This window comes from Pseudorca crassidens, chromosome 15 (genome assembly GCF_039906515.1).
Source record: "Pseudorca crassidens isolate mPseCra1 chromosome 15, mPseCra1.hap1, whole genome shotgun sequence".
Classification (NCBI taxonomy): domain Eukaryota; kingdom Metazoa; phylum Chordata; class Mammalia; order Artiodactyla; family Delphinidae; genus Pseudorca; species Pseudorca crassidens.
In genome coordinates this window covers 72119135-72138636 of record NC_090310.1, presented here as the reverse complement: position 1 = coordinate 72138636, position 19502 = coordinate 72119135, and the positions used below count along the sequence as shown (strand labels likewise).

The window sequence follows — 19502 nt, the reverse complement described above, 5'->3', positions numbered from 1 at the left end:
AAGCCTAATAGCACATTGGATATGACACCCCTTAATAATATATTCAGAAAGTCTGCTAGCCAGGAATGCAGGAAGATGCTCTGCCCCTCCTTACAAAGATACTTCTGACTTCGAGACCGCTGAGGTTTCTAGAAAGCTAGGCATCGATCACGTCAGTTCCCAAACTGTTTTCTGTGGAGCAGTCATTTCCCGCAAGATGGCGTTTGATGTTCTTTGAACAAGCAGAGTGAGTTTCTGGAACACTGCACACTCTACCCGCCTCACACAGAGTCACAGGGTAACTGTGCGCCGTCGTGCACTGGCTGGCAGCTGGGCAATGTGATTAAGGCCTCAGTGTCTGGAGTCACATCACCTGGGTCCACATCCTAACTCCATCCCTCAGCAAAGTCATGTTAAGGTTTTGCTCCTCTTGCTATGGTTCATGGACCGGCATCAGCGACAAGACTTGGGAGCTAGCTGGAAATGAAGAATGTCAGGTCCCCCCACAGACTCAGGGAATCGGAGTCTGCATTTTTAACAAGATTCCCCAGGTGGTTTGTATGCACATTAATTTGAAAAGTACTATTCTAAACCATGTTGCTTGACCTGTCTGCCTCAGTTTCCTTATCTGGAGAACAGGAATATTCTTAGGACCTATCTCATGCCTTATCATCCCATGAGAATCACCTGGAGGGTCTGTGAAAGCAAAAGTGGCCTGGCTCCCCCTATAACAGCTCCTGATTTATTAGGTCCAGAGAGGGGCCAGAAAATCTGCATTTCTAACAGGTTCCCAGGGGGTGCTAATGCAGTAGATCTGGGGACCACACTTTGAGAACCACTGCTTTAGATTATTCTAAAAGCATTGCTCATCCTCTGCTGACCGTGTTTTCCTCCTTGAAGGATGCTATTTCAATACTTGACTTTTTGTTTATGTTTTGCCCTTTTTGCTGTTTTGTTGGAATCTTAACGCCAGCCTGTAAATTCTTCTGGGAAGAAATTATAGCTTCCACGTTCCACACTCTCTCATTTTCTCTTTTGTTAAATAATGAGGACATTTCCAGTGCAATTAATAATAGAATAAGGAAAGGGGAAGAGACAACTCAGACTACCAACCCCAATAAACAGCCTCCATAAATGGTTATCAGCCCTGGAAATCTCATTAAAATTAACATTTCTCACAGGTTCCCAGGCGATGTCGATGCTGGGTCTGGGACCCACCCTTTGAGAAGTACTTTCCTAGGGATTTGAGAAGGATTAAGTGGATTCTATCATGTAAGCCAGGTAACACAGTGCCTAGCACAGACTGAGCACTTGGGCATGTTCATTAATGTGACTTTTACTTAATAAATGCTCAGACAAATCCCATTACTTTGAACAAAATATTTATCAAACTCAGTTATGGAACTTTATTCGCTGGGGGACAGATCGGCTTTTCAGAGGAAGCAGTGCGTTATTGCAGGGGTACTTGAGCTTCCCACATTGTCAGTGATCTATGGAGATCAGTTCCCAGCCCCCTGCCCCCTTTTTTTTAAACATAGATTCAGGAGCAGACAACCAGCAAATCTCAGGGCAGTGGCTCATGGGCTTTCAGGAGACCCTATGTATAATATACTGGAGGAGGAGATAGAGATAGGAAGGTTCTGGGTAGAATGGATTAAAATGTCCTTTATGAGCCAGTGCCCCAAACTGCAGGGTACTGTGCGTGTTGGCTGCTAAAGGCTCACAAATCCTCCTTCCCCAGAGAACTGTGCCCTTGGTCAAAGGGGAACCGTCTTTTCCTCCCCCACCTGGCCATGACCTGTGACTGATGGGCGTGGAGTGCAGAAGCTGGCCCCTTGCCTCCTGGTGAGATTAGCTCTGGTACACTTCATGCTCTGGAGCTCCGTGGAGTCAGGCTGAAGCCAGACCCCAGTTTCCACCACATTGTTGCTCAGCTTCTTTCCTCACCCTTTCCTTCATCCCCGTTCTCCTGAGAGCACTCAGTAAATCACCAGGTCTCAGACTCTGCTTCCTTCTGGGGAGCCCACCCTAAGACACCCTTCTGAGTGCCCAGTGGGAAACTTACTCAATTGATTCATTGACTCAGAGGGGCTAGAAGATGATTCGTTTTAGAACCACAGACATAGCTCTGAAAAACTTGCCACAAGAAGAAAGGAAGTGTGCCTGGAACTTTCAGAGGAAGGATATACTTACGGATGAAAAATATTACAGGAGCCAAAAGAAAATTTCCAACAAGCCAAAGGGGCGACATGGGCCTGAGGGTTTGATAGATTTTTCCACAGGCTTCTATGGGCATCATCTGTGTCACGCTCCTCTCTGGCTTTTCCCAGGACTTTGACTTCCCTTCACTGTCCTGCTCCTCTTTCCTAGCACCCTAACATCTGCATCCCTGTGCACTTACATGGCACCTGGTATGATGGCTGGGAAGCTTTACTCTCCCACTTTGCTTCCGGGTTGTGGTCCACTTCAGGCTCCTGGCATCTCCCCTGTACCACCCCTCCCTGTGCCCACTCGAACCTGCTCATCGCCTATGGGCTTAGGTTTCTGAGTCTTTTCCTGTGTCATGAAACCTCCCCTTGTTTGCTTCCCTTGCATTTTCTCTCCTGCCTCTGTCTGGGGCTGAGACAGTGGCTGGCACCTGTGCTTCTTACTCATTCTCTCTGCTTAAATCCCTTCTCCGTGTTGCCACAGCATTCTGGCATCTGAGCCTCTCACCATTCCTGGTCTTCTAGGATCCCTCCCGATCTCTGCTCCTGGGCTCCTGGGTGACTGCGCAATTGCTTGCCCTTCCATCTGGGCTCATCTCTCTGAACTTAACCTCCATTTCTCCTTGCCCTGGTCCATCACAGCCCTGTTTCCTATTGTGGCTCCGGGCCCTCCTGCTCGACCCTGTCCTGCTGTTGCCTGCGCCCAGTATGACAGGTGTGATTATCAAAAGGCCTATTTTCTCGAGATTTTATTAGACAACCTGCAATTTCCTATCCTTCCATGGGAGAAAGCCTGGTGGTTCGGGAGCTAAACAGAAGAATCTAAATTGTTCAACGGGATGCACTGAATCCTCTCTGGTTCTGCTGGAATCTGACATCTTTAAGAAGAAAAGTTAAATAATACTGGAGGAGACATCAAAATAAAATTTAAACATGAAAAATTAATATTTTGCGCTTACTCCGTCCTTTGCCGTTTGTGTTAATTCCTTATTGCTGATGTAGAAAGTTCTGCAAACTTAGTGGCTTAAAACAATGCAGATTTATTACTTTACAGTTGTGGAGATCAGAAGTTAGAAATTGGGTCTTACTGGGCTAAAATCAAGGTGTCGGCTGGGCTGGGCTCCTCTGGAGAAGGAGAGGGGAGAATCTCTTCCCTTAACCTTTCCAGCTTCTGGAGACTACCCTGCATTCCTTAGCTCATGGTTCCTTCCCGCATCTTCAAGCCATCAATCACGTCACTCTGACATCTGCTTCTGTCACCACATCTCCTTCTCTGACTCTGGCCATCCGGCCTTCTTCCTCTTCTGCATATAAATCCTCTTGGATAATTCAGGATCTCTCGCCATCTGAAAATCCTTAATCACATCTTCAGAGTCCCTTTTGCCATGTAAGGTGATATATTTACAGATTCTGGGGATTAGGATGTAGACATCTTTGAGGGGCTGTTATCCAGTTTACTCCACTTCAGCTGGCTAATTTCATGGTTAATTAGAGAGCTCCACTAACACCAGGATATACCTTCATGTGTTAAATGTTTTACATGCCTTCTCATTTATTCATCGCAGTAACTCCATAGAGCAAACACCAGTATCAGATCCATTGTTTAAATGAGGAAACTGAAGCCCAGAGAAATGCAGGTGCCTGCACAAGTGGTTTTGGCTTGCGTTTGTTTTCCTATCAGTTACTGTAACTTGCTGCTGTGAGAAAGGGCCTTATTCAGACTCAGAGTATCACATCTAAGATTCAGGATGGTAAAGACAAAAATGCCTTGCTAGAAATGTTGATTCTAGAAATGTTTAGCAAGTCAGGAGGCTTCAGGGCACGGTGCTAGAAATGAAAATAGCAAAATCCTGCCCTCGGGGAGCTCACAGTCTACAGTGGGAAACACTTGTAGGAAAAAATGTGTGGGAAGTCTGCACCATACATAAGAGAGTGAGGAACTTCCAGAAGGTGTTGTGACAGTCAGGGGCACTTACTGGAGATGCTAACGAGCTGAACCTTTGTGTTTAAGGGAGAGGGAGTATCTCCAGGGAGACAGGAGGCACCAGGCAGAGGAAGAAGCATATGCCAAGGAGGAGAGGTGTTGAAAAGCCCCCATCCTCACTCTACCTGGAGGGACAGATTGGTCCCTGTGGGGGAGACTCAGAGCCTGTGGGTGGTGTACCAGGACACCAGCTGTTTATTATCACTTTGTGGGCTGTGTCTTCACTAACTTACCTGAGTCTGCATTTACGGAAACCCTGTGGGTTTTGCTTAAGAGATGAAGGAAAACAGGAGGAAGGTTAAGGGGCCAAGTGCCAACCCCAAATGCAGATGAGAAAAGAGCCAAGGTGTTTAGAAGCGGCTGTGCTCTCTCTTCCTGTGGCCAGGCATCCACCCTCTTGAATCAGCTCACTAGCAAAGTTTATTCCTGAATCACATCACTTGCAGAAACCAGCAATGGAGAGTCCTTATTACGGAAAGTCATGGGCCCCAGGGGTGTGGGGACGGGTGGAACTTCCATGCTGGGGTCACTCAGGAGTGTGTGATAATATGATTTCTCCTTCCCTTCCTCTGTCCTGTAGCAATGGAATGGCAGGGACACGGCCCTCATGGTCACCCGCGTGGTCAACCACAGGCGCTTCTCGGCGACAGTCAGTGTGGCGGACACTACCCAGCGGAGTGTGAGCAAGTACCGCTGTGTGATCCGCTCTGACGGTGGCTCTGGTGTGTCCAACTACGCTGAGCTGATTGTGAAAGGTGAGTGCCACCACCCGTGTGGTTGATTTCACGGGGATCCCTTGGCCCCATCCTTGCATGGTGGGAGGAGTTAAGACTCCCCCGCTTTCTCATCTGGTGTTCCTACACCCATTCCGTAGGCTGAAACACAATTTCCAATTCTTCCCATCAACACACATCAAAAAAAACAGAGGAGGTTATTGTGAAATCATGCAATATTACATTGTCATTCAAAGTTGAGTCTTACAGGTAGGATCTGTATATGAAAGCTTATGGGATATATAACACAGACGACATCTCCAAATTTGGCTTTATTCTGCATTTAAAGTTAGAGTGAGCCAATGTCCTTGTGCTTTGGTGGCGTTCTGTTACAGTGATCAGAGTACAATTGTTTCTGAGGGATTTTTTATTGAAAACTCGATATAATGACAATATTTTAGAAGGACTTTTGAAATAAATAACCTCCCACCCCACTGGCTTTGATTCAATTTTATTTTTCAATTTTCTTTTTCACCTTGAGGTTATCACTGACATGTTTTTCCATTAAAATATGCACATTGTTCCTTTTCTGCTTCTCTCAAGGAGCTCGATAGTCCATTCAGTTTTGAAAGACTGTATAATCTTTGTTACAGTGCTTAACGGTTGTATGCTATTTCATCAAGTGAATCATCCTATTTTTAAAAATCTCCGTCATCATTTAGGTAATTCCAGGTATATTTGTTTTTCTTTTATCTTTCCTTTGTGCATGCAGCGATTAACGCCTCAATTGAGTTCTTCCGAAGAGAATATTTTTATTCTACTAAACCAGGTTAATTCCTTGGATAAATTCCCTAGGGGTAGAGTTGGTAGGCCAAAGAATCTTTACGGATTTTTCTTTGTGTTGCAATATTGCTTTTGCAAAAAAAAAAAAACAAAAGAAGAAAAAAAAGGTTTGACAGCTTACACTGGAAAACAGCAGCGTATGGATGTTCTCATTTTCCAGTGTCATGTTCGCCGATTAAAATTTTAATCTAACATAATTTAGTGAATGAAATAAGCTGTTTATCTTAATGCTAGCTGTAGAACGATGCCCAGTGTTTTGAAGGTAGAAGCATCGCTCCACCCTCCAGAGGATCCTGAGTTGGTTCCCTTGGTCAAAGGATCGGTTGATGTGAAACCTTGACCTCTCTTTGCTTCCGCATGTCATGGTCGCCTTGTCAGGACTAGTATGAGTCTAGGATCTCTAATCCTAGAGAGTGTGGGATTCTCTCTCCTGTGCTGTCCTGACTCCAGATGGATATTCACATGGCTGCCCATTTGTCATTAATCAGATCTCAACTTGACTGTCATCATGCCATCTTCTCTGAGAGAACTACCCTGCCCTGACCGCCCCCCCCCCATTCTGGTGGTCACATTCTATTATATCACCTTGTCTCTTTTTCACTCATCACATTTCCAAATTACGTATTTTTCTTTATTTGTTTACTTGGCAGCATCCGTCCCCCCCTTTAGGATATAAGCTCTGTAGGGTTTGGGGCATCTTCCATTTGGTTCCTGGTTCACAATCAGTCCCCCGAGCTTAGCTGAGTGCCTGGCGCGAGTGCTGAGCACACGGAACCGTCTGAGACAGCCAGCGTTTGACGGTTCTGACCTGCACAGTCGGTCATTTTGTAAGGCTCAACCTTAAAATACTTGTTGAATGGTGGATAAGTGACGGAGTTATTGGCCTCAGCAGGAATGCATTTCATCACTATAATTCTATGAGCACTTAAGCGGAAGATAACACGTTGGGTACTTACGAACAGAACAACTAACAGGAAAAAAAATCATCTTTATAATAGTTTACATCGAGGGCCATTATATACAAAAGAAACCATCATTTTGATCCCATTAGGCTCGTATCTTGGCCTTTTGGTGCCATAAGATTGATTTGTGTGATAAAGTGGCCCTTGCAGGTCTTCCAGATGGTGAATATGTAACTCCTGCGCTGTGCCCTCTGGCACGCTCACGACACACACTCCTTTATGGTGACTCCCACGCTGGAAAGGAAGCCCACCCTCCCCACCCGGAGAATGGATAGTGTTTTCTCCGGTCTCACCGGCACCGTGCCCATGCCTGGCACAGCGTTGGTAATGATTGCATAGGGTGAAGGACTAGGGGGCTACTGTAGGGCTCTGAACTTTTCACCCGCAGACAAATGGAACCAGAAAATGCTTTATTTAGTCTTATGTCCCCAGGTGTGGAGAAGGAGGTGTGGGAAACCAAATCCAGAGGGCTCTGGGACAGAGGATGTGATTTCCATGGTGAAGCATCATGGCCTTTATTTGGAGGGGTGGCCAGTGTGTCCTAGGACTGTGGTCTATCCTTTGTTGGCTGTGTGTCCTGGGCCAGAGTTCAGCTTGGACTGAATGGTGTCCTGACCAGGTTTGTCAATACAATCCAGGAGCTAACACTGCTCTGTCCCCCCCACCCCAGCCCTTGCTGCTCCATTTTAAGGGATGCCCTGGATGGCCTCCTTCAGAGGTCTCCTTCAGGGTGGGCAATGGTGGGTTTGTGCTCCTGATGACCGGGTCCCGTTTTGTTATACCTTACTGCAATCCTTTATGGAATATCACATTTTTTTTAGTGCCCATTTTTCTTCCCGCTTGCGTTTTTTTTTCCTTTTTATATTCAATTGGTGGTAAGCTCGAAGCTGGACCCCTTGAATGTAGAAGTCCCTGCACATCCGAGACCTCATGTAGTCCTGATTTTGGCTCTGCACCTTGGTTTTATTTTAGTTCATTTTACGGCTGTGAGAACAGTCACAGCCAGGTTGAGAAATAGAGACAGGTCTTAGGGGCAGAGCTAGGATTGGACCAGGAGCTAGATCATGCTGTTTTGGCAACACCTGGAGTGCCTGAGGGTTGTGGCCTTGTCAGCACATGGTAGCATGATGTCATGAACAGTGTCGAAAGTGTCCAGATAGCAGACAGGGTTCATGCCGGGTCCCCCGACCTGTTGCTAACTTGCCTTTTCAACTCATGCATCACCCTCCCACTACTCCCCACCTTTCTGGAGTGGGGTACTAACTGACAGATTTGTGGAGAAATGGATTTAACCCTTTCCGACACACACACACACACACACACACACACATTCTCTCTCTCTCTCTCTCTCTCTATCTCTCTCTCTCTCTCATAAAAAGCTAATGGTACCCAAGCCAAACAAGACAGTGAAAGACAGGGGACACCCAGAGGCAGCAGCAACCACAGGAAGCCTGTCACCCTGGAGTGTGTGGCCAGGAACCCACCTGAAGGCAGCAAACCAGAGCATTGGGGGGAAAGTGCTTTATGAAGAATGACTCATGCACATCTTAGAGCCCCTTTTTGTGGCTGAGCCAGAATGCTTAAATACTTTAACACTGAAGTATTTGCACTTGTTAAAAACAAACACAAAAAAAAACGGAAAAAATAGAAATCTACCTTCTTTCAGGGAAGGGAGAAAATCTGAGAAAGAAGACTATTCTCAAAGGCCAAGCGCTCTCCCAGGGGATGGGGCTGCTCCCCAAATTGAATTTCCTGTTCCTGGTTTACGCATCACACAGATCGCGTGGGCCGAGTGGCAGGGAGCTGACAGACACTGGGGCGTCCCAGGAAGAAGACCATCCCTGGGCAGCATTTTTTCCAGGTTTCCTCCGTTTAGTTCCAGTTCAGAGACAGGAAAGGACCCTGGAGCTGAGATGCCCGGGTTTGAATCCTGGCCCCTTCTCATCCCAGCTCAGTGACCTTGAACATCAACCTCTCCCAGCTTCAGCTGGTTTATCTGGGGGTGGAGGTATAGCATTACCTCCCTCAGGGGTGTGTGTCCTGAGGATTACGTAAGACAGTGGCTGTAAGAGTTCTTAGAAGAGTGCCTGGCCCACTGAGATATAAGTGTTTGTTAAATAAAATAAATGACTTGAGGTGGGTTGGGGTTTCCCCCGTAAGGAAGTAGAAGGTGGTGACGGCCCTGAGTGGGTGGTGGGGCAGGACACCTGGCCCAGGTGCGGATTTGATTGTGATCTGTGTGGCCCTGGAGAGATCCCTTGAGGCCTCCTCTGCAAAGAGGGGACTGGCGCTTTCCCCCATGTGCTGAGCATACGGAAAGGGAGGGAGGGATATCAAAGAGGCGGCCAACATGTGGACTTGGGAACAGTTGGGTCGTTAGACTCCCTGGGTGCCCTTCTGTATCTACCACCGGTGAGTCGGGTTTCTGGACCCAAAGAAAAGTAGCTGGTCCTGCTTGTGCTCAGCCGCCTGACCACATGGGCCCCGTCCGCCTGGCGTCGCTCCTTCAGAACTCGGGCCATGCAGGGATTAGGAGGTTACAGGACCCCTCAGCGCCCAAGGGTGCCAGGAGCTGGAGGCCTCTCTGGTGGCATGTGTGGCAGGTGCTTGTGCTGGGCCAAGCCGTGGAAGGTGGAGACTCGGGCTGGGTCTCTGTCTTTTCCTAAGCAGGTGTGTCCGTGGCTGGCTGGCTTGTGGCTCGTGTATTATCCTGGGCTTGTGAGCATCATTGCTTCAGAAGATGCCACCTCACTTGACAGCGTAGGTAATACCAAATTCTTAGGGCCACACACCGATCAAAATGAAAGCAAATTGGAATAACTTAATTCCAAAGAACTGTTTACTGAGTTGTGGTAGTGTACCTGGGTATACATTAGATTACTCTGTAATTGAGGTTTTGCTCATTTGACAACCTGGCCTCTCAACCTACCTGTTCCAGACCAGTGCTCATAAACGCACTAATTCTCTCCCTGTTTCTGGGTTTCTTAACGTCTTCGATTTCACGGTGTTTTAGTTTATCCCAAAGACAGGTGTCTTCAAAAATGCAGATGTGGTCTTGATGAAAATTTTCTAACTCATCAAAAATGTGTTGTTGGTGGTGATTTTTAAATTTGCCTTCTAACTCCATTTAACAACCTAGCATGGGTTCAGAACCTTCTTATCAATATGCAGATTGGTGCCTAGAAGGAATCCAGTCCTGGTGCTGAGAGTCAGATGTTCTGATTTAAGTACTGATACGACTTCCTATCAAGGCAGCTGCGTAGGGTCAAGAGCATGGATTTGGGGTGTAAACATCCCAGGTTTCAGTCTCGGCCCTGGCCCCAGCTGTCTGTGTCTTCAGGCAAATTGTGTATTCACTCCAAGCCTCAGTTTCCTCATCTGTTCAGTGAGGGTAAATATAGCTAATTGGATCCTTATTAGAGGGAGACAATATATGTATAGATCCCAGTAAAAGTAGACACCCACCCACTTATATCTGTAACTATCAGTAATCACATTTTACTGTTATTAAGGGGATATTGACCAAATACAGTGTCCGTTTGTCCTTGTTCTGCTTCTTGTACTGTGGAAATTTAAACTTAGTCATCTGAAGGTCTCTTTCCTCTGGAATGGGCTTGGGGTCATCAAATGCAGCCCACTAGTCCAAATTGGTTGCAGAAATGCTTTCCTTAGGTTGCACTCTCCTTTTTACTTTTAACACTTGTTCCAATACTTAAACGCCTCTTGGAGTTGTATTGATTTGGCCACATTGAGCCTGCATTCTGGAGTGGCGGCAGCGGGCTGGTATGGCTGCCCTGTTCTGGGGCATGTGCTCCGCAGCCCACCCCTGTCCTCACTTGGTCCATTTTGCTCACATCACTAGTCTGGTTCCTGTAGGCCTTTGAGTTTACAGCCTCTGGTTTAAAGATGACATGGCTGGAGTAGTTGACTTGTTCTTATATTCATTTGTTTAATAGTTTATTGAGCCCCAGCTATGTGTCAAGTAGTGTGATAAGCTCACGGTCTAGCAGGAAGAATCGTGCAGGCCTGTAATGCATGGTCATCTAGTTGTGTTGGGCGCCTGCTATACTGTCTTACTAGTCCTATCCATAATCCTACGATACAGGTGCTGTAGCATCCCTCTTTTACAAATTAGGGCATGGAGGATCAGAGAGGTTAGACAGTCATCCCAAGGTCACACACCTTATACATGGCAGAGCTGGGATTCCAGCCCATGCCTGCTTGTGCCTCAGCTCGTGCTCTTCCTTCTATACCACGTTTCTTAGCAAAATCCAGTATGGTAGGCCCTGTAATCAGGTGTGAGCTGAGGACATACAAAGGGTGGAACAACTGATGCAGTTTGGGAAAGCATCTGCAACCTTCGGAGATGACCAAGGCTGCTGGTTGCTGTCCCATCAGTGAGAGCAGCCTAGGAGGACAGCTGCATGCCGGGAGAAGAGGCAAAGCCAGTGACCACCCTGAGGATTTCAGCTTGGACAGTCACTGGAGCACTGCAGAGGTGCCGTCAGAATCGTTTCTGTTCCCTGCCAGCCTTCAGAGGCAGAGAAGACCTGGGGGCTGTATGGTTCAGTGGTCAGAGAGCCTGGGCTGGAATCCGGCCTCTGCCCTGTAACCTCCACTTCCTAAGCCTGCCTGGAGCCCCGTCATCCCCACCACCTCTCCTGTCCACACCCTAGACCAGGAGGTGGCAAACCATTCCTGCACAGGGCATAGTAGTAAACGTTTTCAGCTTTGTGGGTCATCCAGGCTCTGTTTTAACTGCTCAACTCTGCTGTTGTAGCAAACGTAGCCCTAGAAAAGATGTCAGTGAGTGAGTAAGGCTGTGTGGCAATAAAACTTTATTTACTCAAACAGGCGCGGAGCAGGATTTGGCTCCCAGGACACAGTTTGTCCAGCACTGCACGGGACCTACCCCCGTCTCTTTGCAGTTGGATGACTCTGCCGGCCTCCCATGCTCCACTGCGGCACCACCGAGGTCTGTTCTCTATGCAGCAGCCTCAGGGATACTTTGAAGACAAGTTGAATCACGGCCCACCCTTGCCTAAAACCCTCCACTAGCTCCTCTCTTATCCTCAGAGTAAAGTCCAAACTTCTTAATGCAGTCTCTAGATGTGGCCTCTGTCTCTGATTTCTGACCGCCCCCAGCCCCATATTTTTCCTCTCATTCTCTTCTCTGGCCACACCGGTCCACTTCCTCTTCCTTGAACCCCAGCAAGTTAAGTCTGACCGTAGGCCCTTTTCACTTGCTCCTCTCTCTTTGCCCGAAATACTTCTCTTCCAGACGATTGTGTGGCTCATTTGTTTTGTCCACTGTGGTCTCTGCTCAGCTCCTCAGAGAGCCTTCGCGTGACCACGCTCCCTCCTGTGACTCTGTACCATTGTCCTAGGCTGTGGTTTTCTTCCCCGCTCTCATCACTGCCCGCCATGGTCATTCACATCTCTGAGTTATGCACGCTCTGGAAGGAAGAAACTCTGTAGGTCTTGCTTCCTGCTGGGTCCATGGCACCTAATGCAGTACCTGGAGTGTAGAAGGTGCTCAGACGTTTGCTGTATCCAGCGGTGAGTTCTCAGACTCTTACTTCAGAAGCGGGCAGTAGCATTGCAGACTCCTCACCGTTCCTTCCTTTCTCAAGCTTCTCAGTATTGTTTGAACTGTAGGTTCTTCTCCTGCTTCTGAGGAACTTCCATGTCCTTTCTGGGTGCTTCTTTTTTATCTTTTCCTATAGTGTTTTTTTCCCTTATTCGTTTCTTCCTAATTATGGAAGCTGTGAGCTTTTTGATTCCCTGTGTCCCTCCTATGGCCTCCCTTTGTCCTGCTTTGGTTGCAATTTCGGGGTCTCAGTTGACCTGCCAGCATCATACTACTTATCCAGTCTACCGTGTGGCCATTATAATGGTCATTTTAGAAGCTTCTGGGCCTTCCTCAGTGGCTGTCAAGGGAAGGCTTGCCTTGAGGTGAGCCCTCTGTATTCCTCCCGAGTCCTGCCGACTGGCATATACCTGCTTCAACCTGTGTCTACGCGTTTAACACCTCTTTACGTCACACGTACCTACTTCCTCCCTCCACCGCATGTCTGACCTCGGCTTTCCTGGAAGATGCTGTTGCAGAGAGACCTCATCATCGACATCGTCTGTGGAGCCTTCCTTCCCTGTAGGAAAAACATCCTGATGCTCTTAGTTTTTGTCTTTCTTAGTCTTAACTTTTATCAATGGGTTGCATCTTTTTTTTCTTTTTTTTTTTAAACCATAACTGCTATTGGCAAGCGCTGGTAGATTCCAAATGGTGTAGGTCTTGGGTTCAAATCCTGGTCTGCCTTGTGTTAGCTATGTGAATTCGGAACTTCATTCCATGACTCCTTAATGATAAAATGAGATAAGAGCACAGCTTCTCTAGATGTGGGGGAGGCTCATGGCTCTGTTCATCCTTTGTGAGCTAACTGCCCCCGTGTTTATGCTTGTCTTCATCATTCTCCATCCTCCCCGTCTGCCAGCTGCCCAGTCTTAGCCCCGGACTCCCTCACTCTTGGATGATGTCACTGTTAGTTTTCCAGGGGAAGAGAAAAATGACAGACAGGAGGAAAGTGGGAAACTTACTTGAACATATGTGTGTGTGTGTGGGGGGCGAACTGAGAGATATCTAGGTATATTGTATTCTATATGAGCACAAAGAACAGCTTATTAAAAAAAAAAACGTAAATGTGGATAAATAAAACCTGACAAGTATTGGTTTCCGTGAATTATTTTGACAGCTTCATCAGCTGCATGCTGATGGGTTGCATTAATGCTTTTGGAAATTAAATCAAATGGCAACTGCATTAAACCCTCATTCACTTGGAACATTAACCTCCTGTGTTCAAATGGAAGAATTACCTGGGACGTGGAATGAGCTGTAAGGTCTGTCGTGAGCTAACATTTGTGGACCATTTATTGCACGCCAGACACTGCCCTGAATATTTCACGTGAGGTTCTGTTTAATCCTCACCTGCTCGCACGTTTCAGATGAGGATGCTGAAGCCTGATCACCCAGCCTCCTTGGAGTCTCATAGCCCAATGGCTGTCCTATTCCTATTATAATTAAGACATTTTTTTTCCTGACCCTCCTAATGCTTATTTTCTGTCATGTTCTGTTCTGTGACAAATAGACATGGAAAATTGTTTTTGAGGACCTAAGATTCAGGCTCAGCTGGACTCATTTAAACCGTGGGCTCCAGATTTGGAAAGGATGCTCTAGGTCATTGTCTCTGTCCTCTCACTGGTGCCTCATTTGCCTCTGAAATGTTACAACCTGTGCCTAGACCAGTGGTTCTTCACTGAGGGTGATTTCATCTACCAGGGGACTTGTGGCAATGTCCCGAGACATTTTCAATTGTCACACCTGGGAAGGGAGCACCTGCATCCAATGGGAGGAGGCCAGAGATGCTGCTAAATTCCTACAATGCACAGGACAGCCTCCGTAACAAAGAGCTGCTCAGCCCTAAAGGCCAGTTGTGCCAAGGTTGAGAAACTCTGACCCAAACCCCTCCTCATCCCTGATGCTGTGGTATTCATCTGCAATTTTGTGGACTCTGGCCAGGTGGGGCATGAGACGTAGGAGAAAGAAGGGAGCGCTGGTGACACTAGCTGTGAAGAAATGATTCAGCTTCTCTGATCCCCGGTCTCTTAGTCTAAAAACTCTGACATTTGACTTCTGGTTTATTCTGACCTGGTGAGTGAGCTAGGGTGTCCCAGTGAACAGTACACACCAGCCCAGCTTGCCATGGGAGCTGTCACTGTGCCTAGACTCCCCCAGCTTGCTGCCTCTTCAACCCAAGTCAGTCTACCTACCGGTAGAGCCCAGTGATCCCAAACGGGGATGGGTGGGGTGGGGAGAGGGGGTGGAGTAAAGCATTGTGCACTTCAAAAGCAAGTATCACCAGTCACTTAGAAATGATCCTCATGAAGGGACTTCCCTGGCGGTCCAGCGGTTAAGACTCCGTGATCCCAATGCAGGGGGTCTGGGTTCGATCCCTGGTCAGGGAACTAGATCCTGCATGCTGCAACTGAAGATTCCGCAACTAAGACCCGGCACAGCCAAATAAATAAATCATTTTTTCTTTTTTAAAAAAGAAACGATCCTCATGAAAAAATTGTGGCAACATGTTTAAACATTTAAAAAGCAAAGGTGGAACAGGTAGTAGGAGGCAGATGCCAAAAAAGCAGTATCTCAGCAGTTGGCGGGGCGTGGACAGTGGGCTTCCGATGTAATCAGTGGGGTTCCTTATGCCCACACTGCATTGTTTTTAAACTCCATGTTCACGCCCCATCTAAGATGTGCTGCTCTCCTAATCCAGGGAACTCGGAGCCAGGGCTTAGGTGAGATTTATCTTAGAAGGAAGGGGGCCTCCATTTTGCTGCTAATTAGATTTGAATGACCATCTCTCTGCGCCTCAACTTCCCTATTTGTCAAAAGAGAAGGTGTGTTCTACAGGTGGCTTTCAAACTTATTCCCCCTCAAACAATAGAATGCCATCCTAAAATAGTATGAAAAACAAATGACACAGCTCTACAGAATCATGGGGTTCCTGCAATGGTGTAACATTTTAGTTTTCCCACCACCTAGGCAGGTGGATTTCTTTGCTTCTTTGAAGGTGGTGGTGGTTGTTTTTCAGTGTGTATGATCCTCCTTTTTTATGCTTTCCTGGACCCTGGTGGAGAATGGAGCTAGGATTTGGCCCCTTCTCTTTTGAATGGAATGTGCTTGCTCCAACTTTTCATTACTAATCAGAGTAGCAAGCCTGTCGCTTTAGATGCGTATCCAGAGGCAGATGTGACTCGCTTACCGCTGAGTAAATGGAGCTCTTCCTCTGATGGAACTCGGCCTGGCCGTATGGAGCAGACACTTTTTGGCAGAGGGGCTGAATCTGTTCTCGGTGAGGGAGAGTCTCCTGTTTGAGTTAATCAGCGGCAAAATGTGCTCCGTGGTTTGCTCTTCTCATCTCTCACACACGTGAGTGGGAAACTGCTGGACGCCCCCGTGAGACAGGACTGGCATTTGCTGTGTCTTTGCAAGCAGTTGAAAATGGTCTTCCTAAGGAGAGGCGGTGAGGCTGCACTTTAGAGGCAGGTGGGGCTGGGGCAGACTTCTTGCTCTGTTCGCTGTTGGATTAAACTCTGCACATGAGCGAGCCTCAGTTTCTCCATCTGTAAAAGGGAACGAATGATCTTGCTTGCCTTACATTTTCTGAGGCTCAGTGAAATCAAGTGCGGAAATCACAGAGTGGGACCTACTTCATACTAGCTGGGGAAGTTCAAAGTCACGTGACAATGTGACTTGTTCTCCGTACCGTTTATCCTTCCTTCTGGGTGGGCAGGAAAGTTACACTTCCTAGACTCCCGCCTCCAGATGGGGTAGAGGAATGTGTGCCAAAGCGATACGTGCCCCTTCCAGGCCAGACCTATACGGAATCTCCCATGTGTGAACCCCATCTTTCCCCTCCTGTTGTGACATTGGAGACCACGCAGTGAGGCAGACAGCACCTCCAGACAGAAGCTGGGTCCCTGAATGATATGTGGAGCCCAGCACCTCCCCTGCCCAGCCCCTGACCTCACTGGGCTGTGACATGAATGAGCAGTATCTGAACCAGGCACGACTAATCCAGCATATGTGTGGGGGGGAGTTGCTGTCCATTATCCTGGCCCTTCCTGCCTGATGGCTTTGAGACCTCATTCTCAAGTGTCCACCTGTATGGTGGACAGACACCCACAGCATCAGGACTGTGTCGTAGGTCCCACCCGGCATTTCACGGGAGCCCAACAGCGATGGGATCAGGCCTCACAGCAAGCAGAGTTAGCTGATTCTTTCTGCCCGGTGGCATCGGGACTGACTCGTCAGAAGGCTCTTCCTTCTCTCTGAGCATTGCAGCCCCAAGCACATCTGTACTGACCCCTGCGACTTTTCTTTTAGGAGTACTGAGCTGACCACCCCTTTGCCCTTCACCTTTCTTCGCCTCGCTAGGCTAATATAGTCCATTAAGTGACCAAGCCAGCTTGCAGGCCTAGGGACAAGGGTGACCCTTCCAGACATCTTCTCTTGTCTCTGCTGAATCCTAGGCTCTGTTGATTTCCTTCCTCGACTTCTGCGATAAGCAGAGATGCAGGAAACTGCAGGATACCCACCTTCAGGCCCTGACCCATACGGGGAAGTTTGCTGAGTGTGGACTTGGTCCTACTGCCTGTGCCTGGGGACTCCACCTTTATGGCCTAAGCCCCAAGCTACCACCTTTCCCCCCCGCCCCCTTATGCAGTCAGGACTGTAGGACTCCTCATTGGCTCCTGGGCCCCAATGTCATCAATGGGCTACCCTGTCATTTCCAGAAGCCCCAAAGAAGCAACTCATAGATACACCTGTAGTCATTTGTCTTTGCACAGAGGGCCCATGCCAGATATTCCTGGGGCTGGACCTGAGAAGAGCTCCCCTAACCCCAAGTTTATCTGCAGCCTGTGTGCCCATAGAAGTCCTGCCCTTTGGGATTTGGGTAGAATGAGCTCTCTTTCTAAGTTTTGCATGTTCCTAAGGCCTCATATTGTGGTAACTTCTAACTATTTGGTTTCCGTTCCCACTGGCTTTCTATGTCAGTTACCCCTCGCTTCTTACACCTTCCGTCTGCTCTGCACCGTCCAAATTTGGAACTTAGTTCCCTTCCTTCATTTTTCTCCATCCTTTTCCCAACACACACACACACGTTCTTGGTGGTGTAGCACTTCCGAGGATTTAGGGCAAGAGAAGGGGGTTACAACACAGAAATGCAAATGCCCCCAAATGGAATATGAGGTGCACGTGCTCTGGCCACCCCATCCGAAGTTCTTGGTGTCTGTGACCTCTGAAGGCTCTGGCCTCCTGCTGGGTTGCCCTGGCCCTGCCTTTCTCTTGCTTCCTCAGAAGCTCAGAGGCACAGCAGCCTGGCAGCAGACAGTTCCCGGGGACCTGTTTGCACAGCTCGTTTCTGCCAGTCCTATTCGCCAGTTATTCCCCCACTGGCTTTGGATTAGTTCTCTCTGGCAGGTGCATGACTCTCCCCTGGCCTTTCTTTTGCGTCTCAGAAGCAGGGCCCGTTTCATTGCCAGCGAGGATCGCATCCTCGCCTTGGGTCTGGAGGTCTCCGCGGGCCACAGCCCTGCCCACGCCCTCACTCTTGGCCTGCCTTATCGACATGATCAACAGCCGGGGGGCTCAGCAGAGGCTGCTCTGAGCTTGAGGATGGAGATAGAGGACCATCCTCAGTCTGGACCCTCTTCGTGGTAAGGGGCAGCAACCCAACTCTTAACTGGGTACAGACTCAGAGGGAGATTATTGGCTCATGTCCCTGGGACGCCCAGGCACGGAGCTGCCCATGTGTAGAGCCAGGTCTCACGGCTCGAATGGTGGACCCAGGGTTCCATCTCCTCTGCGCTTCCTGTTCTGCTTGTTCGTCCTTGACGTTACTCTGGTACATGCTTAGGGGGAGTGCTGGGGGCAAGTCCAGGGCTGACAGCTCCACATCCATGCCTTCTAGTTTAACAGACTCCAGAGTGAGGGAGTTTACTTCTCTCCATTTGTGAACATCCCGGGAAAGGACCGTGATCGTCCTTGCCTGGGGTGAGTAGCCAACGCTGGACCAGCTGTTCCACCCAGTGGCAGGTGGAAGGGTCATGTGCCCAACTGTCAGAGCCAGGTGCCCAGCTCTGTGCCCAGCGGGGCAGGATGTGAGGAGTTCAGGCTGTGCAAGAAGACGCAGGGTGGGGCAGGAGCCCTGCCCCTAAAGAGGGGTTCTGGGCAGACAGGAATCAGAAGGGCACAGGCAGGGCTCCCATCGTGTGTGCCCCGCCCCAGTGGGCTTTCTACAGATTTCTGAAGATTTAGGGCTGTTGGTAGGTTGTGGTCTACAATCTGGGCCCCCTGGTTTCCAGCTTAAATAACTGTGATGTAATTTGATTCTTCTGTTTTAATGAATTTCACACAGCTGCAAGGCCATTTGAGGACCAGATGTGCTCAGAACCAAGCTATTTATCTATGTCTTGTCCATCCCAGAGTGCAGTCCCTCTCGGTGGCTCTGGGCTTTTCCTCTGTGCCTCTGCTTCCTGACATCCTTTCTCCGCTCCCCCGTCATCCTTTCTCCTCCCATCAGTGTCTGCCCAGCCCTGCCTGTCACCCTCTCTTGCAGAAGGTCACAGATGGGTAACTCGGCTCCCCTCTGCCCTGCTGGTCAGTGTCCTTGGTAGGATATTTCCTCCTGGAAAACACAGCCCTTCTCTCCGCTCCCCACCCTCCTCTCTCCCACTCTGTCCTCCCTTCTCATTCCCTCTGACTCCTGCACTCTCTGTCTCTCCCTCTTGTTACTTCTTAATACCTTGTCATACACCAGCCTTGTCCACACCAATGGAGTTGTTGGCAATGACCTGGGGTACAGGGTGAGGCCACACTGATGTGTGGCATTTGCATCTTCCTACAAGCACTCTCTGATCAAGGACAAGTAGTACCGTTTGCTATTTGGCTAAGTCACTATTACAAAGATAGACCTGCGCAGTGCTGTCTCCAGACGCTGTGCTAATTGATCGATCAATGAGGCAGATATTCATTCAACACCTACTATGTCCCGGGAATCTTCTAGACACGAGGGATACACCAAAGAGCTATATGGGGACAGGGCTTCTGTGATCCAAAAACGTACGTTCTAGTGGAGGAGAAAAGAGGTTAGGGGTCTCCAGATCTCTATCCACCGAACAGGAACCCCTGCTAGACTGTAATGTCTCTGAAGTCAAGGACTGTGTCCAGTTCATCTCTTTATTCCCAAGTTCA

The 19502-nt window shown here is 48.5% G+C and overlaps 1 protein-coding gene across 13 annotated transcripts in view; it reads left to right on the top strand.

Annotated features, from left to right (window-relative positions):
- PTPRT (protein tyrosine phosphatase receptor type T) overlaps window positions 1-19502 on the top strand; it is a 1092462-nt gene that overhangs the window by 420793 nt on the left and 652167 nt on the right. For all 13 annotated transcript variants that reach the window (XM_067708176.1, XM_067708171.1, XM_067708175.1 and 10 more), the window contains exon 6: window positions 4751-4925. In XM_067708176.1, the coding sequence (XP_067564277.1) occupies window positions 4751-4925 (175 nt within the window). The remainder of the gene's footprint in view (window positions 1-4750; window positions 4926-19502) is intronic.